General features: G+C 46.4%; 1 protein-coding gene across 2 annotated transcripts in view; it reads right to left on the reverse strand.

The window, feature by feature from the left end:
* CCDC9B (coiled-coil domain containing 9B) overlaps positions 1-24,002 on the reverse strand; it is a 53,647-nt gene that overhangs the window by 24,396 nt on the left and 5,249 nt on the right. The window contains exons 2-7 of one of the 2 annotated variants that reach the window (XM_049821038.1): positions 23,585-23,698; positions 21,843-21,947; positions 21,013-21,075; positions 20,453-20,617; positions 10,449-10,598; positions 846-920 (exon numbers count right to left, since the gene is read on the reverse strand). In XM_049821038.1, the coding sequence (XP_049676995.1) occupies positions 846-920; positions 10,449-10,598; positions 20,453-20,617; positions 21,013-21,075; positions 21,843-21,947; positions 23,585-23,698 (672 nt within the window). The remainder of the gene's footprint in view (positions 1-845; positions 921-10,448; positions 10,599-20,452; positions 20,618-21,012; positions 21,076-21,842; positions 21,948-23,584; positions 23,699-24,002) is intronic. The other variant, XM_049821039.1, reaches the window with a different exon arrangement.

Consider the following 24,002-nt stretch of genomic DNA (forward strand, 5'->3'; position numbering starts at 1 on the left):
ACCTTGACCGTTAGTAAAGGGGAAACCAAAAGTGAGGGTAAGACTGAGACTGGTGCCCATGCTCTCTCACAGGTAGATGCAGAGATGGCTATGGGGCCCGCAGAGCGGGGCAGGGGCCTAATCCCTGACCAGGGGCTCACCTCAGCTGCAGCATAGCTGTGGTTAGCTAGACCAAGAGGCTATCGTGCTCCCCTTTTCTGCTTGGGGGGGTGGGTGGGGGTGGGTGTGTGTGTGCCAAGAGGCTATCGTGCTCCCCTTTTCTGCTTGGGGGGGTGTGTGTGTGTGTGTGTGAGCTGGAATTAATGTTTGAGAGCCCATCTGTGTCCTCCTAATGAATCATATTGAGGTGGGGCTTTTCAATTTGTGCTCCATTAATTAAGAGCATCTGCAGGCTCGGGGGAGCCAGCATGTCCTCCAGGGTTTGTATTAAAGTCAGTGGGAAGGCCTGTGTTTTAATTTACCTCCATCCCACTCAGCTTCTGCTGAAGTGAGGAGCTGTAGCTAATACGGCCTGAGCCTTTCAACCCACAAGCAAACCGTTTTGGGATAGAAACCAGCTAGGGCTGTGCTGCCACATGGGTAAGCACATGTTACCCTTCGTAATATCCCTGCTGCTGTGTTAGGGCCTTAAGCAGCCATGACAAGGTGTGAAGGGCATGTCCCCTGTCACCTCTTTCCAGCACTGCTTTGCTTCAGGTGTGTTAGCTGCTCAGCAAAGTTTTGGATGCCAAGGGATGAACAGTGGGGACCGCATCAGAGCACACTGCTGCTTCCTTCAGGACTGAGGCACTGGTTTCCTCTTCTAAGACAAGGGTCCCCCCAGAGGGACACAGGGTCCCGCTCACCTTCCGGCTGTGCTCGCTTTCTGGGCCTCTGTCACTGTCTGATCTCCTCTTCTCTGCTGTTCTCCTCTCCTCTGCCTGCAAGAGCACAGACACAAGAATTACTTCAAGGATTAAGCAAGGACTCCTGGCAGGGGAGTCAGTGCCTGACCCTGTGCCTATCAGAACATGTAAGAACTGCCCAGAAAAGGTCAGCAAATGAGAAGATTGGTTTCTGGGGCCCTGAATCAAACTGATGTGGAAAAAAAGAAGTCAGAAAGTAAGGGTTGTATGAGAAAAGCAAGAAAAAGGCATGCATTCCCACAGGTCCCTTCTCCTCCCAAGCTAGAGGCAGAGAGGTGTCCTGCATGGTCCCATTTCTTTCCAAGGCAGAGCAAATTTCAGGTACCTTTTCAGATTTGGGCCAAAGATTCAGCTTATGATTCAACTGTATGAGAGCTGGGAGCTCATCTAAGATGACGCTAAAAGCCAGCATGGTAAAGTTGGGAGTGATTTTTGTCCGTGTCAAACACGGTGCCCTTCTGCCAGGGTCCATCCCTGCTTCCACCAGCTTTAGCCATACTGCTACCAGATTGGCAAGCTCTGCTCTAGTGTTGATACCCTCCTGCCTGGCAGGAGGTGAAAATTAGCCCCTCCAGCTTAATGAACTACAGACACTAAACATGAGGCATGCTATGGGCCAGGCAGTTCTCTGCCCCTATGTGGGACTGATAATACAGACACAGCTATGTCAGAAGCCAGAGTGGGATCACAGTCTTAGCAAAATAATCTGCAGAGCATAAATATCATTCAAGAAAGGCTTTCTGGTTAGATTAGTATTGTTAGGGTGCCACTGGGAGGGCTGCTCGCTGTTCCATGTGCCGGGCAGCTGAGGGCAGGGTACCAGCTTGCCCCCCTTCCCCCCCCCCCCCCCCCCCCCCCCGCCACTGCTGAGCCCCTCAGGGCAGAGGGCTGGTGCTTGCTCTGGGCTCTGCCCTGGGGTGGCTACATGCCTCGGTGAGTGGCTCCCACTCCCACCCGGATGCTGCCACAGCACCATTCGCAGCACAGCGGCTGCCATGTGGTACAGCATTTATCACAGCTGCCTCCCTCTGTTTTGTAACTGTACATGGCAGCCCTGGGGCTGCCTTGCACAAATGCTGCCAGAAGCGGAGAGGCCGCGGCATGCTGCAGCCCAGAGGGTTCCCTTGTACCCAGTGGAGCTGGGGCATCCTCAAATTCCCGTCCCTGCTGAACTGCTACAGGGCTGGGGAGTGTGTGGGGCTGAGATTATCATCCTGCCATTTTGCACCGCCAAGCAAAACTGAAACACAAAGTCACAGCACAAACTGCCAGGTCAGCCGTTCGAGAAAGTGTCAGTGCAGTGAGGTCCAACTCAGGCTGGAAACAGGACTTTTATTCCAGTCATTTGCCAGCTCCAGGTTTAGCCCAGCATTACGGGACTGCATACTGGAAACTTGGGATACCAGTTTCAATACCTGCCGGCTCTGCCCAGCCTCCTAAGGCAACTCAACCCCGCTGCAGCCTGTTCCCGTGTACCCGGTGGGACTGTGCACGGAGCGAGCTGGGGGCAGTCTTTTTGGGGATTGTCTGTATGTGCTAAATCTGAGGCAGGTGGGAAGTGTGACCATATAGCCAGTGCTCATGGACATTGCACTTAGTACACGACAGCTTCACTGGTCTGACTGGTATGAAGCTGGGGTAGCTCCAGTACAGGTGGAAGCTTGTGTAAACAGATCCTTGGAAATAATGAGGAAGATATTAGCTATATCGTCCTAGGACTTCTCAGCAAAGATTTGGGAAAAAATGCAGAGGGGTCTGTGCTCAGAGAAGCCACCCCTCACCATATCCTGGCCTGCTACAAAACAGGCCAGGATATGGTGAAAGATGATACCGGGTATTTATTTCAAAAGGTTGCTGCAAAAACTTACGTAACCAAAAATGCTCTCACCAGGCTCAAAGTCAACTGCTTGTGGAGCCCCATTTGAAGAACCTAGTAGCGAAGAATCTAACGAGTCTCTGCAGCCCCAAACTGAGACCTTGCATTTATAGAGAGATTAGAACGGCAGAAACCTGGAAACTTTGCTTATTTGGGGAGGCTGGCTGGGGAGCAGGGTGCAGATGCATGTTTAGTATTTAAAGCAGCTGTAAAAAACTCCCACCATTTTTGAAAGAATACAAAGGAGCCGGATGCTGCAGAAGAGCTGGAGCCCCTCCATCCCTGGGGGAAACCTTGTGTGGGAGGAGAGGCAGGAGAGAAGGAGCACTGATACCTCAGAAATGTCAAAGAGCTCATAATTGATGGGGAAACTGAGGCAGGGAGCTGCATGGGTGTGCTTATTTTTTCATCTGAGTCTGCATATTTCTCATGCAAGCTCATTCAAAGATTGATTCCGTTTGGACCCTTTACAATGTCTAATTGTGTCCCTGAAGACGGGAACCGGAAAGCCAGAGCATCCGCACAGCCAGAGCACTGAGCCAGCATGTGCGTAAGCTGTGGGGGGAGCAGTGTGCCTCTGCTTGTCTGCAGCTCAGCACAGCTTGACTTCAGCCCTGTCTCTGCCAAGGAGCAGCGAAGAGCGAGCCTGCGCCCAGGAAATGTGCTGGGACAGCCCAGTTTAGTTAGGGACCGCACTGCAGCTCGCGAGACATGGGAGAAGATGCAGCGTGGCTGACCAGCACTGGAGACCTGCATCCGAGCGGCTCTCGTTTTGGGTGCTAGCTCTTCGGTGCACACCACAAATTGCTTTGTCACAGGGACACTGTACAACTCTCCATCCTTTTACATCCCTCACACAAAGCCAGGCTACCTTTTTCCTTAGTCTGTTTCTATTTTTGCTTCTCAAAGGGCACTGTGGAAAATAGAGAGGACCAAAAAAAATCTAGTTTTCTTCTACTGTGAAAGCAGGTCTAACTGTGCAGTTAAGGGAACATGGTTAGCTTTGATTTTGCACTTGCTCAGGAGCAGATTTTCGCATTAGTTTTGTGCTGCCCCAGAGCTGCTGTTAGCCTGTTATGACACACCCAGGCCATGGGGAAGCAAAACATGTTTTTCTCCTCCTTCCTTCTCTCCGCCCCCAAAATTATGAAATACGACAATGACATTATCATCTCATAGTTTAACTGTTCCTGCACAGCAGGGGAAGAGATGTGAGGAAGGAACGAAAACCTAAAGTAGACAGAGAAGATTACGTTTGTTCATCCTGAGATTTATGCAAGGATTTCTCAATTTCTCAGCCACAGAATGGTCCGGGGTGGGGCAGAGCCTGCTCCTAACCAGGATACAGCCCTGGGATCCCAAATGCTTTCTGCCGCTGGGTTTGTCTGACCTTCAGACATATATATATATATCCAGCTACTGCTAATGTGCAATGGCGACAATGCTGATGCCATTATCCAGCCGTGTTAACCATTGTTTTGTACTAACAGTTCTCCAAACCAAAAGGTTTGAGGGGCTTCGATGTCTCTGGGCTACTTCAGGACTTCTTATTTTAAAAACAAGCACCAACAGATGTGTTAAATTAGCCTTTTGGTACCCACTTCTTCAGGCACATGTCAGCACCAGAACTGGCATTTCTTCTGCAGGAGGAGAGTTATGTGAGAGCTTAGAGCCAGTTTTCCAGTGCTTGGCTCCCCCACTGGGCAGGATTTCTGAAACTAGTACATGAGAAGTTATTTTTTTCTAACTCTTTTGAAAAATCTGCCTACTAATTGTGCTGCCTGAAGGGAGCTAAAGACTTTTCAGCCACCCTTTCTGCCTATCCTCCCCTCCCATCTGCAATGTAAAAGCAAGTGTTTCTCCTGCCACAGGTTTGGTTCCTCTCCTATGCAAGCATGGGAGTTAGAATCATCTGTGTATGCCCCTGAAAGCAGCTTTTGTGTCTCTTGATTACAAACAGTCACTTCTGATATACCATCCTGGGAAACTCTGTTAATAAAAGCAGAGTTTAAAAGCCCCGAAGCCCTATCAACTGTCCATTTAAAAGATTATTTGTAACCTGCTGATTAACCATTGTGTTCCACTGGTCCTGGGTTGCTGGCTCACAGCTCTAATGTGTTAATGGTCCTGAAACACTGCCAGAGCATGGAGTGACTTTTTAGGAACACTGGTGCTAAATATTAGGCATTATCCCTGGCCCTACTTGCAGGGAGAGCCCTGATGCAGATTTAGGGGCAGCCAGGCAGAGGTGGGAAGAAAGGTCCCAGATATGGCACCTCCAAGCTAGCAGAAGCACTGGAGGCCATGAAGTTGCATCAGTAATGTGCTCAGGGTAATTCATTCTGCAAGGAGACAGGATAATTTGGTCCCCCTAGCCCTCTGATCTAACAGAGAGTGAGAGTCTTTCACTGGGTAGGAAAAAACAGGCTTCAAGATGGCAGGGTAATATAAGGCACTGGGGATGTTTCAGAAAAGAAAATCATGAGAACAGCTTTTTTTTTTTCCTTGCATTTCCTCTTTGGCAGCTTCTGCCACAGCTGTGCGCTGCCAGCTGTGATGCGGTCTGGGACTGACAATGTGGTGCTAGCTAGAAGCATCAAGGGTAGCACAAATGAGAGTAGGTTTGGGTTTTTTTTCTTTTTATTGAATTTCATCATGAATAAAAATAGAGAAAAATGTGGGATAACGAGGATGCCCATTAAATGTTTTAATAGGATAAATCTGGCAAGTGCAGAGAGGAGGAGGCAAATTTGACAGTGGCCAGGCTACAGGATGTTACCAAAGGGGGAGTGACACGTGATCTGCTCTCCTAGGCACCAGCGAGGCCTCTGTGACAGGGAGGACACAAATAACCCAGAATGAGCAGGGAACCAGCTGTGACATGAGGCGAAAAACCCCAAAGGATCGACCATGCTGAGGTAATAAGGGATGCTGAAAGCTAATCCTTGAATTGGGGGTCTCAGTTCAGGTCCTAAGACACAGCTATTCAGATGACAACACTGATACCCCATCAGGCTCTCCCAGTAGCTCGTCAATTTGGAGATGAAAATGAAGTTTCTTTTTTGTATTGACAACTAATTAAAGGATAGAAAACAAAAAGTGGCAAGAAAATGCCAGTTTCCATGGTAGAAGATTAGCAGGGATGTGCCACTGGAACATGTGCTGCTCAACATGCTCATAAATGGTCTGGAAAAGGAGCTGAATAGAGAGATGACAGTTGCTGATGACAGTAAATCATCCAGAGCAAAGAATGTAATTTGCCAGGAAAGAGCTGCAAAAGATCTCTTGACATTGAATGCCTGCATCATAAAATTACAGATGAAATTCAATATCAATAATATAAAATAACTCACATGGAGAAAAATGTCCCTTCTTATATATATACACACAGTAATGAAGCCTGAACTATGATTAACACTCAGGAATGAAATTTTGTTGTTATTGTGACTAGCTCTCTGAAAATGTTAGCTCAATTATTTAGAAAAAAAAAAAGCAAAGAAAATGCAAAGTTGTTTGGAGAAGAATAGAGAACAAGCCAGAAACATTGTTATTTGAGTACATCCACCAGAGCCCACAGCTTGAATACCATGTACAGTTCTGGTCCTCTTGTATTAAAAGAATATCGTAAAAAATAACAAAGGCACAAACAAGGGCAATGAGAGTGATCAAAAATACAGAACTCCTTCCTTGCCAGACATATCTAAATAGGGTCAGCCTCTTAAGCTTGCAGGAGAGATGGCTGAAGGGAAATGTGAAATGGGTCAATAAAATCATTTCTGCTTTGGGAAAGTGAACAGGGGATGATCTATGCACTGCTTCCCGTGACGCAGAAGCATCAATGAAGTTATCAAGTAACAAGTCTGAAAAAAAAGAAGGGAGGCATGTTTCAACACAGCACATCACTTAACATTGCAGCTCCTGGCTCAAGATGTGTGTGGGATAAAGTTTAGATGGACTCAGAAAAAAAAAAAAAAAAAGATTAGAATTCAGACAAGAAAAAGCCTGTCAAGGAGAAAGATGCTGTTCTTGGCAGAGGAGGCCCCTAACTTGGGGGCTGCCAAGTGTAGGAGGGGAGGGATGACTGCAGGTTTCCCTGCTCTTCTGCTCTTTCCCTGATGCTGGCTGCTGCTGCAAAAACTTAGTGTTAGTGCAAACACTGCTACACAAACAACTAATGCTCCTATTAGTGCATGGCCCACACTGGGCAGGTCCCAGCTCTGCTGCAGTGCTGGAGAGGCTTTGGGTTGCTGAGTCCACTAGGGCAGGTTTCCCTGTTTACCAGCTTTCCTGAAGTGATGCAGCACTGAGCCACTCAGCATCACTCACATGGTTATTGTCACCATAGCTAGGAAGGCAGAGGCATGCTACAACCCTGTTCATGTGGGGGGAACTGAAGCCCGGGGCTGCCAGGATTTGTGGATGCTGTGATTCACCAGTGCTGGTGGGATTCGGCTTCCATTTCCAAAGTGAATTGCTGTATTCAACATCTCTGTGACACACATTGAGTCCTGCAGGCTAAAATTATTTAATACAGCATTTTATGCATTTTGGTGTTACTAACTCTGATCTGCTTTCTGCACTGCAGTGTTCCAGCGCCTCTCGGAGAAACACATTGCTCTGAGGCACAGCATGTGAGAGAGACTTGCCTGGTTACAATTTTTCAAGCAGTATCACTACTAGTAAAATAGAAGCAGTTGTTTAAAATACTAATCCTTAACACGGCTTAGGAACAGCTGAAGTGACAGGGTGGGCCAGACCAAATCTTCCTTGACTCAACAAGCCCAAGATGGAATGATGTGTGAGATGCCAGTGTGACCTGTCACTTCAGGCACTATCTGCTTCTGTCGCTGATCCTGGGAAAAGGTTGACCAAGTGCGGATGGAAGAAAGTAGCTTGCAGAAGTGACCATGAAATTCAACCATTTAACTCCCTTACAGCCACATCTTTTTGCCACATTTTAAGGTGCCTGTGTGCTGAGAGCTGGTTTTTGTCCTGGCTGTTGTAGCTGTCATCTGAAGTTACACAATTAAAATGGTACTATGAAGCTATCTATCTTCACTAACTAGGGATGGAGCAGGGCCTGATCAGTCTAGTGAAATCACCAGGAACAAGGAAATCTCCTGAGTTCAGCTCGACTCTGAAACATATCCAGCTGGTAACAGGTATTGGATACTAGAGTTTTAAACACTTTTATATCTTTTTCTAAATTATAAGAGGAATCCAAAGAACAACAACAAATGCCCCCACGAAAGCCCATTTTTAAAATAAGCTCATTAACATGCTCTTCTGGACCCTCCACTTCCCAAATGTGGGAGGTGTGCTCCATGGCAAACCCTGTGCTTGCTCCCTGCCTCCTGCGCAGGCTGGGAGAACACATGGTCCCTGAAAGAACCCTGCCTTCCAGGGAGCAATAAGCTCCCAGTCTGCCCTCTGTGAGCCTCCAAGAGGCTGGGGGAGGTATGCTTCAAAGCTCAGTAACAGAAAGCAGGGGAGAATTTTTCTGTGCCAGCAAGAAGCATGATGCTATCCCTAAAGAGCTCTTGCCAGCAACATTAGTCCATGACTGCTGTTGAGCCAGGCTATCTGTCCAGCCAGAAGACCAGGTGATCAAGCAAAACTAATTTTTCTTTTCAGTCTTAAGTAATGCTGAGGGCATATATTGCTCCTCGGTATTGTTATTTGATAGAGTTATATGAAGTCTCTGTGGCTTTCCTGTGCTCCTGACAGAGATCCTTCTCTTGTTCAGCCAAGATGTGAAGGCACCAAATGGCTCTACACAATCCTTCTCCCTGTGAACATCAGCATCAGCAGCCTCTCATCCAGCACTGAACAGGCCTCCCTCACAGCCTGCTGTTGCTAGAAGAGTGCCTGAGCTTCAGTCCTACCGTCTGCCAACTGAGGGACTGGGTTTGGATTAAGGGGGAAAAAAAAGGGAAGACTTTTAATGAACTTTGGTATCTGAGGAGGAGCAGCATAGAGTTGTTTGCATTCCTGGGGATTATCAGGATTACCTTCTAGCCCAAGCCGTGTGAAAGAGACCACTGCAGCTATGTACAATTGAGGAAAGGAGGGTTGACAGAGTTATGTGAGCTCCTTGAACTGCTATATGGAGGTAAGTGCAATCATTGGGAATTAATTTAAATGAATGGGCTTAAATGAATGGTAGCACAGTGGGAGCTGAAAGCAGCAGGAGCAAGACCCAAGACACCAGCCTCTGCTGAATCACCAAAATCAAATCTGCCAGGCATTAGGAACTTCACACCCTCTTTGCCAGCCTACAGTTCACAGCATCAGATTTTCTGTGGTTCATGTAAAAAGGTGTAGGCAGGTATGGCTTTAAACCAGCGCAGCTGTAGGCCTGCTCTCTTACACTCTCTGAATCTAGCTGCTTTGGAGCCAATATGAGCAAGTCATTGCCAAAACCACGTATGTGGACCCCTCAGCCTCAAATTTCATGCTCCATAATGAATGCATATGAGAGGTTACCTTTTCCAAGGCTGTCCATACACTTAATACAAGGCTCAGGTTCTGAAGCCACAATCTAGGCACTCCTCCTACTACTCTCTCCTAGCACAGTCTCAGCCTTGATGACCTCAGAGACAAGTATTTAAACAAGCCCAGCAAGAGAAGAAGTGGAGACACTTGCCCTGCATGTCACAGAATTACATTTGACAGCCTCAAGGACAGCTACAGCACCGGCATGGTCAGGTCACTCTCATCATGTCTAGGTGTGTTCATGATGCCTAGACTGAAACGGGTGACACCTGCCACATGAACCCCTGGCAAATGGATAGTTACTAGTGGCTTGATCAGGCAGCCAAAATGAGGTTTATGGCATTCAAAACAACTGCTTGGTAGCCACAAGCACATGAGCTTTCAGAGCCCAGGTAGACTCTGGGGAGGAGCAGAAGCTGAAGTTAACGTAGGCAGTTAGCAGATGGTTGGCTGCTGTCCCAGAGAGGGTGCTACATAGGTCTCCCAGCGTTCCTGGGTGTGTTTGGCAGCTACACTAAGTGTTGTTTTCCTTCATAGTCCTTCCTGACCCTGTTTGCTGCAGGCATTCTTACTTATCTGTGCAAACTCTCAAATAGGAAAATATCACATGCCTCTGTGTGTGTAAAGAGGACGGTATTTGCGAAGAAGTATTTGAAATATGTTTCAAAGATTAACAAAGTTCAGCCAGCTCACCCAGTAGGTTATGGCCAGGCACAGCGGGACTTGCGTTTAGAAGCAGATATTGCCCAGCTCTGTTAACTTTTAAGTCATGCAGTGACTCAGGAGGACAGCACTCCTGACTCAGTCTGCTGTATGGCCCCAAAAAGAAGTTGGTAAGAGACAGGGGGTGAGTTTCATGCCCCATATCTGGCAGTGCTTTCATCGATCCTCCCAAAACAGCATCTGGTAATTCTTATGGACCCAGTATGTTTAAGAACCTGCTAGTCCTAGCTAGGATCACAGAGAAGGAAAAGGATTGTAGCCCTTCCTCTTTCACAGTGATGGACACCAGAGAGTTTTATGGTGATAAGTTCGATACTATTAATACATAGTCTCTCCCAATGACCTATTGCTAGGCTAGCTCCTAATCTGTCTCCATGGCCCTTCTCATGCCAGCAGAACGAGTGGATGCCACTGATACGCTGCAGTTCAGTTATTCGCAATGCACTTACTTTTTCCTTGTTATCCATGGTGATGGCAATCTGCATTCTCCTCCCCCGTCGGAAAGCTACCAAATGGTCTGTCTCTTCTTCACTCAGGTCTGGCACTCTGCCTGCACCAGGGAAGCACTCAGTGCGTTTCTCACTGACAATCCGCTTGCCCTGGAAAGGATAGGATGAGTTAACAAAGGATAGGATGAGTTAACAACACCTTTGTTAGCCCTGTGCAGTGCCCTTCCTAGGAGATTGGCCACCCCCAAACTGCAAAGGATTTTGGTCTGGCAGAACAGAAACACGAGCCAGATGATAGTCAGTCGTCTTGGTTTATAAAGCTGTCACCCTACTTTAAGGGATATGTAATATTACATAGGCATGCTTAACTGAGCACAACTTAGGTAGGGTGGGATTTACCCTGTTTAGATGCTTTGCAGTATGAACACTGATTGATGTTTTTATTTTAGACAGGCAAGCCATCTTGCATTTGTGTCTTTGAAACAAATGTGAAGTTGTCCTCTCACCAGACAACATGACCCAATAAAATGTGAGGCTACATTGGAGCAGAAGCCTAGAGGGTGAAAGAGAAGGGAAACAGTGGTGTTCTCTCCAACCTTGCCCACAAAGCAGTTACTACCCTGACATGTATTAACACTTGATAATTTATCATCTTCATAGTCATTGTGTGTTCATATTTCTGGAATGATTTATTCAGCAGTGAAATAGCTTAGAAAACTGATATATAAACTCCTTGAACAAGGGCAGTTTACCCCTTTCAGATATTATTTCCAGCTGTCTGTATCAGTTCATGACTTTACTGCATGTATTTACATCTGGTTCTTATTTCGTTAATTATCTTTGTTGCTGGCTGAGCTCCTGCCAGTGCCCTCAGCCATCACTTCCACAAAATGAGCAGATCTTTTGTTCAAAAATACATACTTTTTCTCATTTAAAAGTATCATCTTTCTGTTCCATCATGTGCCTTTTTATTTTTGCCTTACAAGGAAATGAGAGACTTAATAAAGTATCTCCATCTTTACCTCTGAACTTTTTCTTTTCTCTTCATCTGTATGATTCCTCTGCTCAGCTTTACCAGGGATGAACAAACCTCAGAAGCTTCCCTCTCTAAAGGATGGTATGTTTTCCTCTGTTTTTCTCCTTGGACATACACACATACTGGAGTTTTCATTTCAAAGGAGCTCAAAATCTCCAGGTAAACTTCAGTGAAACTTGGGAACTCTTTGTTGCTACGAACTTGGTTTCAAAAACAAACAGCACACACTGACCTTTGATTTTTATGGAAGTGTTGCAAGCATCAGTGAATTTGCCATGACATATGATATCAAGATGTCTTGCACTAGCCTCATCTTCACTTGGCTCTGCCAGAAGCACAGATGTTAGCATGGAGGGAGCCTTGCTGTAGACAGCCTCCGTCAGCAAGACCTTTTTTATTGCTTGTCCAGTCATCGAGCTTCCTAACACATGATAAATGTTTTAGGAGGTACTGGAGTATTTCCAGCATTAGACCTTCAGTCTCTTGTTTATTCTTTCACATCTGTGTAATTTTGCTGTCTCAGCAGAGACAGTTCTTGAGTTAGTCTGATGCACGCAAGAGGAGGAGTGCGTCGCTGCACTGCCTTTGGTTCTGTCTGCCAGAGCTGTGTGGACATGGTGGGAACCTTTTTATACATTCCCTTGAGTATGTACAGCTCTGGTTTTAGGTTTCAGCTGTAGCTCCTAACAAGTTTTGCTGCCCTTAGTAGGACCCTTGCTATTTCTGCTTTCTTGAAATAAGTGAAGCCACATGTCGCGTTCAAAGCAAGGATCTGCTGCCAATCTGTTCAATGCCATTCTAGTACTTTCCATGTTGTTCTCTATGGTTGTGTCAATGCAGCCTCCTACTCTGACTGCTGCTGAGGACCAACATCTGTGAGGCATCCCTAGAGATGTCAAGATCTTTTCCTGAGAGAGTAAAATCTGATAGTCAAGAGAATAGGCAATCATTTAAATACGGAGTACAAATGTCTTGGCATCTACCATAGCCAGACATTTAGGTGTACTTTTACATGCAGCTAAGATATATGTCCTGGAAAAGTCCCCATACCTAGAAACTCTGTGAGCTGTTTTAAGGTTTTTGTCTATGTATCTGTCTTGAGAAGGATATCATTTTATCGGAAACTGGGCAGAGCCAGAAAGTTCAAACCAGAATCTAAACTGCTCTGAAATCCTAGCTTTACTCCTCCCCCCACAAATAGGGCATGCTATACTATCCTTAATTACACATCCCATTGCAGTCACAACATTACAAACAATTGCATTACTGCAGCTTAGTAAGTGACTGCCCAATTACTAAACTAAAGTCACAACTGGTTGAAGACGTGAAGATCAGTGGCAGCTTTGGCAGCAGTGACCAGAAGACCGTGGATTTTAGGAGCCTGAGAGCAGTAAGGAAGGCAAGGAGCAGACTAGAGACCATGGGCTTCAGGAGACCAGATGCTGAATTGTTCAGGGAACTGGCAGGCAGGATCCTGCAGGAACCCATCTTGAAGGGGAAAGGAGCCCAGGAGACCTGACTGATTTTCATGGACAAGGCACAAGAACATAAGTAAAGACTTCCTGTTATACAAGAAATGAGCATTTGTGGAAAGAGGCCAGCTTGGCTGGGTAGGTTGCTCCTGCTTGAACTTAAATGCAAAAAGGGAGTGTGTGGGAGGTGGAAAGGGACAGGCTCTCAAGAAAGATTATAAGAGCAGGACCTGGGCATGCAGGGATGGAGTTAGAAAAGCCAAAGCTCACCTGAGTTGAAACAAGTGAGAGATATAAAGGTCAGCCAGAAGGACTTCTGTAGATACATTAGCAGCAAAGAAAGTTGATGAAAGCTGTTGACCTGCTGCTGAATGGGGTGGGCAACTTAGTGACACAAGGCATGGAAAAGACTGGTTACTCTATGCCTTCTTTGCCTTGGTCTTTTACTGGCAAGGTCTGCTCTTTACCTCCCAAGTCCCTAACCTAGTGGCAGAGTCAGAGAAATGCTTCACTCCCTCAGCATCCTGGAAGATTCAGTTAGTTTAAAAACATTTAAATAAAGTAAGAAGGTGGCACTAGGTGGGCTGCATCCAAGGCTGCTGAGCACATACACTGATGTCACTGTGAGGCTGCTTTCTACTGCTTAGCATCTTCTTCAGTGATCTGGATAATAGGACAGACTACACCTTCATCAAGTCCCTGGCTGACACCAAGCTGATACACTGGAGGATGGTACTGTCATGCAGGGGGATCTTGACAGGATGAGGAAGGTCAACAAAAATAAATGACAAGTCCTGCACCTGGGACAAAAGAACCCCGAAGAATTCCATGCATGACTATGGTCAGGGACCCAGCTGGCTGGGAGTAGCTTTGCAGAAGTACTTTGGGAGCCTGATAGGCAATGATTTGACCATAAGTGAACACTGAGGAAGGCTAGTTGTTCACTTGCTTCCATCAGCACGAAGATAGCCATCACGTTGAGGGAAGTGATTGCCTCCCTCTGTTTGGGCCATATTTCAAGTATTGTGTCCAGTTTCCCTTCACTGCAAGATGAGAGAGATATAGGCAAATTGGAAAGAGTCTAGTGGAGGGTCACCAAGATGGTTACAGGGTTGGAGCATAGGATGCACATGGTGAGGCTGCATTTTTTAAGTCTGGAGAGAGAAGAGAAGGCAAAGAGGGGACCTAATTGCAGTATTCCTCTGTCTGAAAAGGTGTTATGAAGAGAACAGAGTCCAACTCCTCTTGGAGGTACACAGCGAAAGGACGAGAGACAATGGACACAACCTACCACAAAACAAAGTACAACTGGAATTAAGGGGGAAAAATGTCACAATGGTGGTAGCCAAACACTTGAAAACAGGTTCCCAAAGAGGCTGTGAACTCTCTGTCGCTGGAGATTTTCAGAACTTGATCGGACTCAGCCCTGAGCAACCTGAGATAACTTTGAAGATAACTTTTTAACAGGGGATCAGACTAGATGACCTCCAGATGTCCCATCCCACCTCAGCTATTTTATGATTCTGTTATTGTGTCCAAGTCTGTAGCCTGCTTCAACTATGAAGTAAAACTTACTTAGGTTTTACATCTGCATATGTGTGTATATGCACACATGCATGTGTGCAGATGTACGCAAGTAATGAATTTAATATGCAAGTATAAATTTAGTAATTTTGCCTATTTTCTGCAGCTCTGGCTTTTATACAACTAGAACTAGGTAGTACAGACCAGAATTCAGGATCAGCCAGCCACAAAGCTCACAAGCACTTAGGACTTGGCTTTTAAGTGGCACCTGCTTCTGAATGACTGAATCACATCATGTCCAAAGGTGACATATTTCCATTGACAGATCTATTAGCCAATACAAACACAGGATGTTTTAAAATGAAAAGAATGTTTCAAATCCTGTTTATGTTCTATGATTCATATATTTTATTCCTAAATTTCACTGAAACTGGAGACTGGAATTAGAATGGTCAGCATAGGATTCCTGCTTGCAGTCGAAGAAACCAATGTGGTTTTTCTTTATGTCAGTGCAAATCAGTACTAATGGACATGGGTGGAAGAAAAATTAACCTTTTGAATAGGCTATCTTGGTCTTGTATTTCAGACCACAGAGCTGGGCTGGATAATTTGAAGCTGCAAATCTCTTGTGCCATCCCCTCTGGGTTCACAGGGCAATGTCTGCGGCCACAAGAGTATCCTCTGGTCTCATTCATGTTGGCAGTTATGCTGAGATGATCTAGTAGCTCAGATATACAGTATTAACACGGTTGTTTTAGGAAGTTACTGTGTATCAGCACTAACACATGCTGGTTCTCTTACCTTGTGATTAACACAGGAAAATGCAGTTTCATTTAACTCTTCCATTAAAGACTATGTAAATGGACACCTCTTACATGGTAGCTTGCAAAGTTATACTAACTGAATCATGTGTCTTCCAGATACATGAACAAACACTTCCCATCGCAATGAAAAGGTAGTGAAAGCTGAAATTTTGTCAGCTGCTCTGAAAACCTGAGCCTTCCTATTTAAACTTTCCCCCACAGCTAGAAAAGATGAAATGATAAGCATCATTGTGTGTGCTTCACAGTTGCCCTTTATAAAGAAAACTAAACTCCTTCTTATGCATAGAGAACATGGAAGAAAAGTGCTTAGCAGTTTTTTGAGGCCCCCTACACATCATAGGGCTGTGACTTAACCCCAGAAATGTCAGTGGAGTCACAACAGGGACAAATACAGCCTCCCTGTTTTGGAATTGGTGTATACAAGACTGCACCTCTCCTCCTCTCCCCACACCAGCCTCTCCTCTTCTAAAAACCTGTTCCTTGCTCACATCTTTTGGGGAGGAGGGCACTGTAAAGCAATCTGGGCAATTGCCCAAAGCAATCTGTAAAGCAATTTTCTACAAAATAATCTCTTTCTTTTCCCCAGCATCTGCCTCCCTGGCAGCAACCCTCCAGCCGAGGAAGCTGCCTGCTGCCACCAAGGAACTTTGCAGCCCAAGCAAGGCACTCCCATTTCCTCAACATGCAAACAGTCCCCACAAAGAATGGTGTTCTCCCACTGTAAGAGCAAAGCTCTTGGGAATCATGGTAATGACTTAAGTTAGAGCCTCCTGCACAGGGCCCAGTCCTGCATGACTAACATATTTGGGGAAGAGCTGAGATCTGCTGACATCCTCTGAAGGCAGCCGGACACATTACACCTTGCAGAATAGGCTCTTAACTGCTTGCTGTCCCGTTTCCCTGCTCTATTTGCAGCATGATTCAGAGGCTGAAAATATGGTGTGACTTTGCTTTGGAACCACTGAATTGCTCAAGCCTGGTAGATACTTTGGTGCTGAAGCTGCACATCACTTTGTTCTTCAGTGGTTATTATTCCCAGGAAATATCTTTGCTCCAGGGATAATCCTGAGCTTCCTGTGACATTCAAGGCAATACACCTTCCCTCCTTTAAGCCCTGAGCAGGCATGTACAGTAATCCTAGGTTGTACCGCTGAGGTTAGTTAATGAACTGGAGAGCTGGACTTGCTCTGCCCTAAACAGAGCACCTATATGAGTTGTTTAGCATTCTAGTTAATTTTTTTTATTATTAAGAAAGTAAGCCCAGTGATGACTTAGCGAGGTAATAGCAAGCTATTACTCCATAACTTGTACATCAAACATTAATTCTAGCTTAAGCCAACTGCTGTTCCTTAGACCTTTTCAGTGTTTAGGTGATGATGGCCTGTCCTTTAGACAAATAACATGGTCACAAGCCAGGCAGTCCCAGCACTGGCTGGGTATGTTTGAAGATGGCTTCACCATTTACTATCTGAGAAAGTCCTTCCTGAGGAGGGGCACGGACCCTGAGTACAAGCAACATAAAAGCCACTACCCAAAAACCTGAAAACCAATGCAGAGGACCTTGTACCCAAACACCATGAGCAGGATGGAAGCCTCAAAGTGCACTAATGGATTTACAGGGAGGCGGCACCTTCCTTGGGCCATTAGATGTTAAAAGTCACAGTGGGAAGGCTGGCACACTGGCAAAGCCATTAAACCCTGCAGTTTATTGAGCAGATGGCCAGGAAGACTCAGAGGCTGATACAGGAAATATCTATTTAACAGAGCTGTGATAGCAAGACATATACAGGCTGGGAGACCACCAGCTTTTCTAGGTAATTCTCTCTCTCTCCCTCCCTTGTTCCCCATATTGCTTCTGGCTAAGATGCGTCGCCTGAAGGCATGTTCCGCTTAATGTGCTGACATGTGTCTTCTTTTGCTTGTTCATTATTTTAACAATATCAGTGATTTCCTAGATTGCTTGTCCCACATTGGGAAATCCTGGTCCTTGGTTCATTAGAGCCCAAAGCAAGGGATCTCAGATGAGGAAAGCGCCCATGCAGAGCCAGCGGAAACAGAGCACAGGGCCTAAACAGCTGGCAGTGCTGGGCAGAGCCATCTCTTCCCCTCCACACAGCCCGTCCCCAGCTCACTCACTGCCTGCAGGGGATTTGAGACTCTGGCATTAGCTATTTAGCTGCAGTCACACAAAACTACACTGCTTCCCTTCTAGCAGTTCACTGAGAAACCATAAATTGAGAAGTGCCCATCTTATGTCTGAGGCATGCCCCAGATTGCAAAGGCAGCGTTAAAAATACCCATCTGAGGAGTGTCAGGAAAAAGAACATGGGAAACAAAGGAAAACCCCAGACTTCTGTCCAGTTTATGCAGTTTTCTAGCTGCCTTGTCTTTGGGGCTTCTCATGTTACATGATTTGTGATATTTAGGATTGAATGTAAATAGTTTTCTGCACAGCCCAGCGACTCTGTTGCTTGAACCTTGCCGTGGTCATAGGAAGGATGGTGATGGCCCATTTAGTCATCCCAATATCACCAAGCAAGTCTCTCCAGGGACGCCTGGTAAAACCTTGCTCACTGGGAAGCTGAACCAAGTTATCTACCCTCATTTAATCTTCAGCAGCCCAGAGGATGCCTTACCAGAGCAGCAGCAAAAAATGAGCTTGTACTTCATGTAGTATCAAATACAATTTTGTCCAAAATCCTGATAATTTTTCCCTCTCACCCATTACAGTCCCATGCTCTTCCTACTCAACCATTTTGAGAACGATATTTAAAGTAACTACAGGAAGGTTCTGGACGGATGCCACTGGAACATTCACCAATAAATCAGTTTTCCTCTGTCATCAAGTCAGGCTGCTGGGTTGTGCTTTATACCAACACTCAGGAGACCTTGGGGGGCTTCTAAGGCCTGTGAAAGGCCCATAATGCAAGCAAATTCATATATACCATACAACAGGCAACTTACAGGGAGTTTACACAGAGGTCTGCATTTCCAGCAGAAAAATCTCAAAGGTCTATTAATTGGCCATGCTGAAAAACACTGGCACAGAGTTTAAGGCAGCAATGTGATTTAGCTGCCAGTGCTTTGCGCTAATACAAATCCCCATCTAGGACTTGAATTCTGAGCTATAGATTATGGAAACGGCTCCAGGGGACACAGCCTGTCTATGAGAGCCACTCACTCTGCAAATGTAATTGCTTCAAATACAAGCCTCCCATGCAGAGCTACATAGCCATGGGAAACCTCAGAGGAAACTCCCAAGTATTTCATTGGTAAAGTTCAGTCAGTAATGAGGATGGTTACATTTCTATGTTCTAAGAATAAACAGAATTTTTCCCCTTACATCAGGAGATGGTTTGGTTGTGCTGGAATGAGATTTCATTTGAAGGGAATGTTCATGCTACCGGTAATCTATATGGAACAAAGGAAATGAGAGGCCTCAGTCCCTTTCTCCTGAAAAATCATTCTGAAAGGTGCTTTATTTCCTAAATGATTCAGTTCCTTCAAGGTAACATATAATGACTTTATAATGGCACAGTGATTGTGGCCTATTTCTTCATGGAAAGAAAGGGTAACTAGGTCATGGAGAAACAGAAATGAAAAGGCATTCAAGGCACAAAATCAGAAAAATATTTCCAAGCTGCCTCAGAGGGAGAAATGGCTCTCTGCCTCTTGTTTACAGCCAAGGTTTTCAGTACTCCTACCCCAACATACCGGGGTAGCAGGAAGGGTGTGGTTTCGCTTCATTTCCCTGGGGAATGTCTTTGGCTTGGACATCAGTTCAAGAAAGCCCACTGTCATTTTGTGGGCCAAACACGTTGCTGTGCCTAAAAGGGGACCCATGGGAGCACCATTTGCTGCCACCGTTTCCTTTTCCCAGCACTGCCGTAACAGAGACGGGGGCTGACCTCGTCCGCCCCAGTGTCTCAGCAAGGCACAGGGCCAGCTGAGGCTTTCTGTCTCCTTCACGTCAGCATGGTCAGCACAAAGGGGCTGTGCTCACCTGAGTGTTGTGTCTCCTGTTGTCTCGCTGGTGTCTTCTTAGTCTTAATAAATAGATAAGATTGCCTCTTGTATTCTTTTGAAACATATTCAACAGCAAGAAGTATCACCTACAGCAATAATCTGCCTCCAGACACTCACTAACTAGAGGGCTTCCCTGAGTTCCCATACAAGTGCATTTGTGCATGCAAATACTACATATTTTTAAAGAAGGTGGCACTTCTGATTCTTGTTCCTATTTATCTCAGTGGTCAAACTCACTAACTCCACTGAGAACAAGATCAGTCCCCTGAGATACACTCCAAGCAAAGAAAATAAGAGGGTGAAGCTCATACAGGCACGTATTTCCTTGGACATGCTGCCAATACTAACTGCCAAAGTTTTATCAAACCCTTCTTGGCAAGTAAGCCCCGAGATGCCAAAGCTGCCATTAGGATCATTATAGCTAGATGCACAGACTCCACAAGGGATGGGGTAGTGGCTGGGAGGGGATGTTTTGGGATTTAAAAAAATGAAGTAGCATTTTCAATTACTTTGCCTTTTTGCACAATTTTTAATTAAGTCTGCAAATACTGGGTCACATTTTCTGCCTATCACATTGGCAGCTCCAACAGATACTCATGTCACTCTGTTTTTTCTTCTGCATTTAGGACTTCCTGGGATACAGTAACATGGAGAAATGATGCTGTTTTTACCACCAAACATCACTACCTCCCCGGGAGTAGCTGGGGAGTAATGCAGCTAAATCTGTCCACGCTCCCACTTATTTCCATCCCCATTCCAGGCACAGCAACACAATTTAACACACCCACTGGTGGCCCAGGAGGGCAGTGAGGTGACTGATTTCACAGAAAAGGAACTGGCTATGCATGGCTGGATGGAGCCACTGGGAGGTTTAGCAAGGCCTGGGGGCTGATTCCTGTGAATCAGACGTGGGGAGGAAAGAGCATGGCAACTCGAGATGAAGACTGAGGCTGTGCTGAAGGATTGAGAAATGAGAGAAAAGGACCAGGAAGAGAACTATTCCCTTCGGAGACGAGACACCCAGGGGACGTGCTGAGCAGAAAGCTCAAGTGAGAGGCAGAACAGAAGCCTCCTTGTAAGTCAAGAGGTTGCACTGTAAGAGGAATCCTCTTCCCTGCTCACCTTGGCTTTGTTGTCCATGGTAACAGCCAGCTGCATCCTCTTCCCCATCCTGAATGTGAACATATGATCTGCTTCTTCCTCCTCCTCCTCTTCCTCACTGCCAATGCCGAACCCAGAGCTCACAGGACAGGGGCTTGCCCATTTCTCACTCACCACCCTTTTGTCCTGGAAAATGAATCACTTCTGTTAGCATATCCAGGCCCCTTGGCTTACCAATGCGATTCCCTTCCCCAAACACACCTGCACGCGAGCAGGGAGGCCAGCTACAGAAAAGGCAGGCCTTGCCCTGAGGAAGCTTTCTGTGCCCGGCGTGGTGCCGTGACATTCCTAGGGAACAAGGGGCTCGTTGTCTGCTTGGCAGCAAAACCCACAATTACAGCGGGTCTGGAAAATCCTTTGCACTTACAAATCTGACATTTCAGACTAAAATGCCAGAGTTATAGGAAACAAATGTCATCCTCATCTCTTTCTGCAGCACACTGAGTTAGATCAGGAAAGCCTAAGTCCTGATGGAGATGGCCTTGGAAGCCAAGTGGATGGCTCCTGAGGGTGGTGCTCACCATCGAGAGGGCTGGGCTATCTTGTCCATAGTGTTCAGTCTGGGTAATTGCATCTTTCAGGTCCTGTATGAGAGAAAAATGTGTGCAACAGCGCACCTCCGGAGAAAAGCAAGGGCCGGGGCATGGTTGAAAAGTGAGCAATGCACTAGCCTGGATCAAACAACCCAGGAGTGCTGACTGCAGGCATGGAAGGAGGGTGGGCTGGCTCTGGTGAACTCTGGCAGAGGACTTCACCCAGGGGTTAAACCAGGAATGGCTGGGTGGTTTACCAAGCCCCACACTGCCAGGAGGGGTGGACAGGGCTTGTCAGACACAGATTTGGTCCAGTTAGGAAGGAAGCCTGGGACTTACAGCCTTTGCCCCAGTTGTGGGAAGCCCCAAAGCAACCAAAGGCTGCTTGCTTTGCTCACTTGCAAAGCCTAAGGAGACCATGACTTTGCCCAGCCTACAGGCATTCTCAGAGGCATTCCTAATGCCTCCAATGACACACATACACCTGATACAGTCTGCCTACATATTTGCAGCGATGTTGACACCTGGGACCCATCCAGGGCCAAGTGTGCCTGTTCACACTTTCATCCATTTGCCTGTATATTCTGCGTGCTTGGGTACAGGTGTCTGGGCATGGCTGGAAATTTATGTGCATCAGCTAAAATCATTCTGAGCACACATCTCTGCAGGGTTTTCACATCCTTTTGCAAGGGCTTAGGAGCTATGTCCTATGCCTAATAGAGCTTTGCTGTCAAGGCTATCTCTTTCCAGAAATGTCACTTTGCTGAGGTAGGTCTGGAGTGAGAGCTGGCCCATGGTGAAGGAGAGGCAGCACTTACATTGTGAGCTTTGGTGATGGTAATAGTGAGTCCATCCTGCTTGGGTCTCCTGGAGGTAACAGCCATTCCCTCCTGCTCAGCTCGCTTTTTGTCCTCTTCTATTTCCTGAAACACATATATATCCTTATCATCAGCCTGTACCTGTATGTCTACAGATGTTGTCCATTTTCCTGTTTAGGATTTCTCCTAAATGGACCCACCTACACCTCTAAGAAGGAGTGGACCAACTTTTGTCCCATTTGTGTGCCCTTGGAAGGGGTCACAGGTAGCTGTGACCTGCATTACCTGTCCCTTTGCCACAGGCATCTTAGTAAATCTCTTTTTGACTCAGAGTGTCTGCTGTGGTCTCAGCACATGCAATGGGAAGCAAGCATAGAGTACAGGGGTCCCTTCCTGACAGGCAGGGAAGATGATCGGTTTGAGGTTCAGGAAAAATTGGATATAGGACCTGTGGAGAGGCTGGAAGACACACTAGCCCCGCAGAAAGGGAGGGCTGTGCACAGAGGCCATGGACCCTGTGCCAGTCTGGGGCCAGGGCATCATCTGTGGCCAAGGGAAGGTGGCCAAGATCTGGCTGTCTGCTAGGCAGCTTCTTCTAGAAGTCAAGTGGTAGTGGCAGGTGGGTAGCATTTCATGGGGGCGTAAGAGATTCCCTCTCTGAGCTGCTTGTGGCATTCGACTTTTCCCATAGCTTTCCACTCTGTACCATTTTTTGCTGCCACCAGAAAAGGTCCATAATGGCTCCTATGGTATCAAAGGAAATTTCTTCTAAGCAGGACCCAGCCCAGAGCACCACTCAGTCTCTCAGCTCTGGATCCAAGACACAAAGCGTGCTCTGGGTTTTGGGGTTTTCAGTACAGTTCTCTGTCAAACTCAAGACTGACCACCCAGCTGGCAAATGTTAAAGAGCCCCTAAAGCCAAGTGGCCTTGGGCACAGACAGGCAAGAGAATATCCTAGACAAGCCAAGGGGGACCCTTCTGCCAGGATTACCCTCAGGCTCTTCTATTCTGTACTGCCGTATGCAGACACTCATGAAGAAGGGTAAACAAATCCACAAAGAGAGCTCTGGGTTACCACAATGTCACCCAAACCAGCTCGTACAAGCCAGGCTGGATACTTCCTGCAGTCCACTGTGTAGACTCTTTTGGCCAAGGCAGGATCAAAAACCAGAGGGTGTAGCTGGAGTACTTCCTTCTAATTCAGAGGGTAAGGCTGCAGTAACCAGCAGGCTGCTAAAGCCTTGATTTGCCTTCATCTTCTTTTTTTTTTTCCATGGAATCTGTTTTGGACACCTCTGTGCTCCACAGAAATACTGGGACTGGCCATGGAAGAGCTTCAACCCATACCACCAGGTAGGGAAGATAAAACTGTCAAATGTCTTGAGGATGGAACCTCCTATGCATCCAAGAAGATAAACAAGAGGCACTGGGAAGGACAGATGGGGGAAAAGTCAGGGGAATATGAGGTGAAGGGGTGGGAAAGATGTGATGCAGATAGAGGAAGATGGTAGGGCAAGAGGAGATGCTGGAGCAGCAAGACGAGCATCGGCGAGCCTGCTTTCCAATGCAATTCAGGAGCCATAGCTAAAGGCAGAGCTCTGCCCACATGCTCCAAATGCTTTCTGATGTAAAAATGATATCTATATAACAAAGTCACTCTGACACTGCTGACCATTTTCCTTACCAGGTGAGTTGAGGACTCCAAAACAGAGCTGGGGAAGGTAAAAACCTGCAGACTTACCTGGTATCTTCGTATGAGTGCTTCATTCTTTTTCCGCAAAGCCAAGATTTTCTTATCGAGTTCAACATCTTTCTGCTCTTTCTTCCTTAACACTGCATCATCCACAGCAGCATCCTGAGAACAGAAGGAGCAAAGCTCTTCTCAGTCATCACAACAATAGGACGAAATGAGCTCCTTCTGTTTGGACAGGGTGGGAAGTGGAGGAGTCTTTCCCCACCATTTCTCCCCTTGGTCCTACATTAAAAAGAATACTGTATCTTGTAAACTGACTTTTTTCCTGACAGAATTGACCTTTTCTTTTCTCACAATTTTTGTTCAGCAATGAGGCAGGTAGAGGAAAAAGCTGATGTCCCACTTTGATGGCTGTCGGTAGGCTCCAGAGTTAACACACTGCTTAGCTGAATGGAGTAAATGACAC

This window comes from Accipiter gentilis, chromosome 17 (genome assembly GCF_929443795.1).
Source record: "Accipiter gentilis chromosome 17, bAccGen1.1, whole genome shotgun sequence".
Classification (NCBI taxonomy): Eukaryota; Metazoa; Chordata; class Aves; order Accipitriformes; family Accipitridae; genus Astur; species Astur gentilis.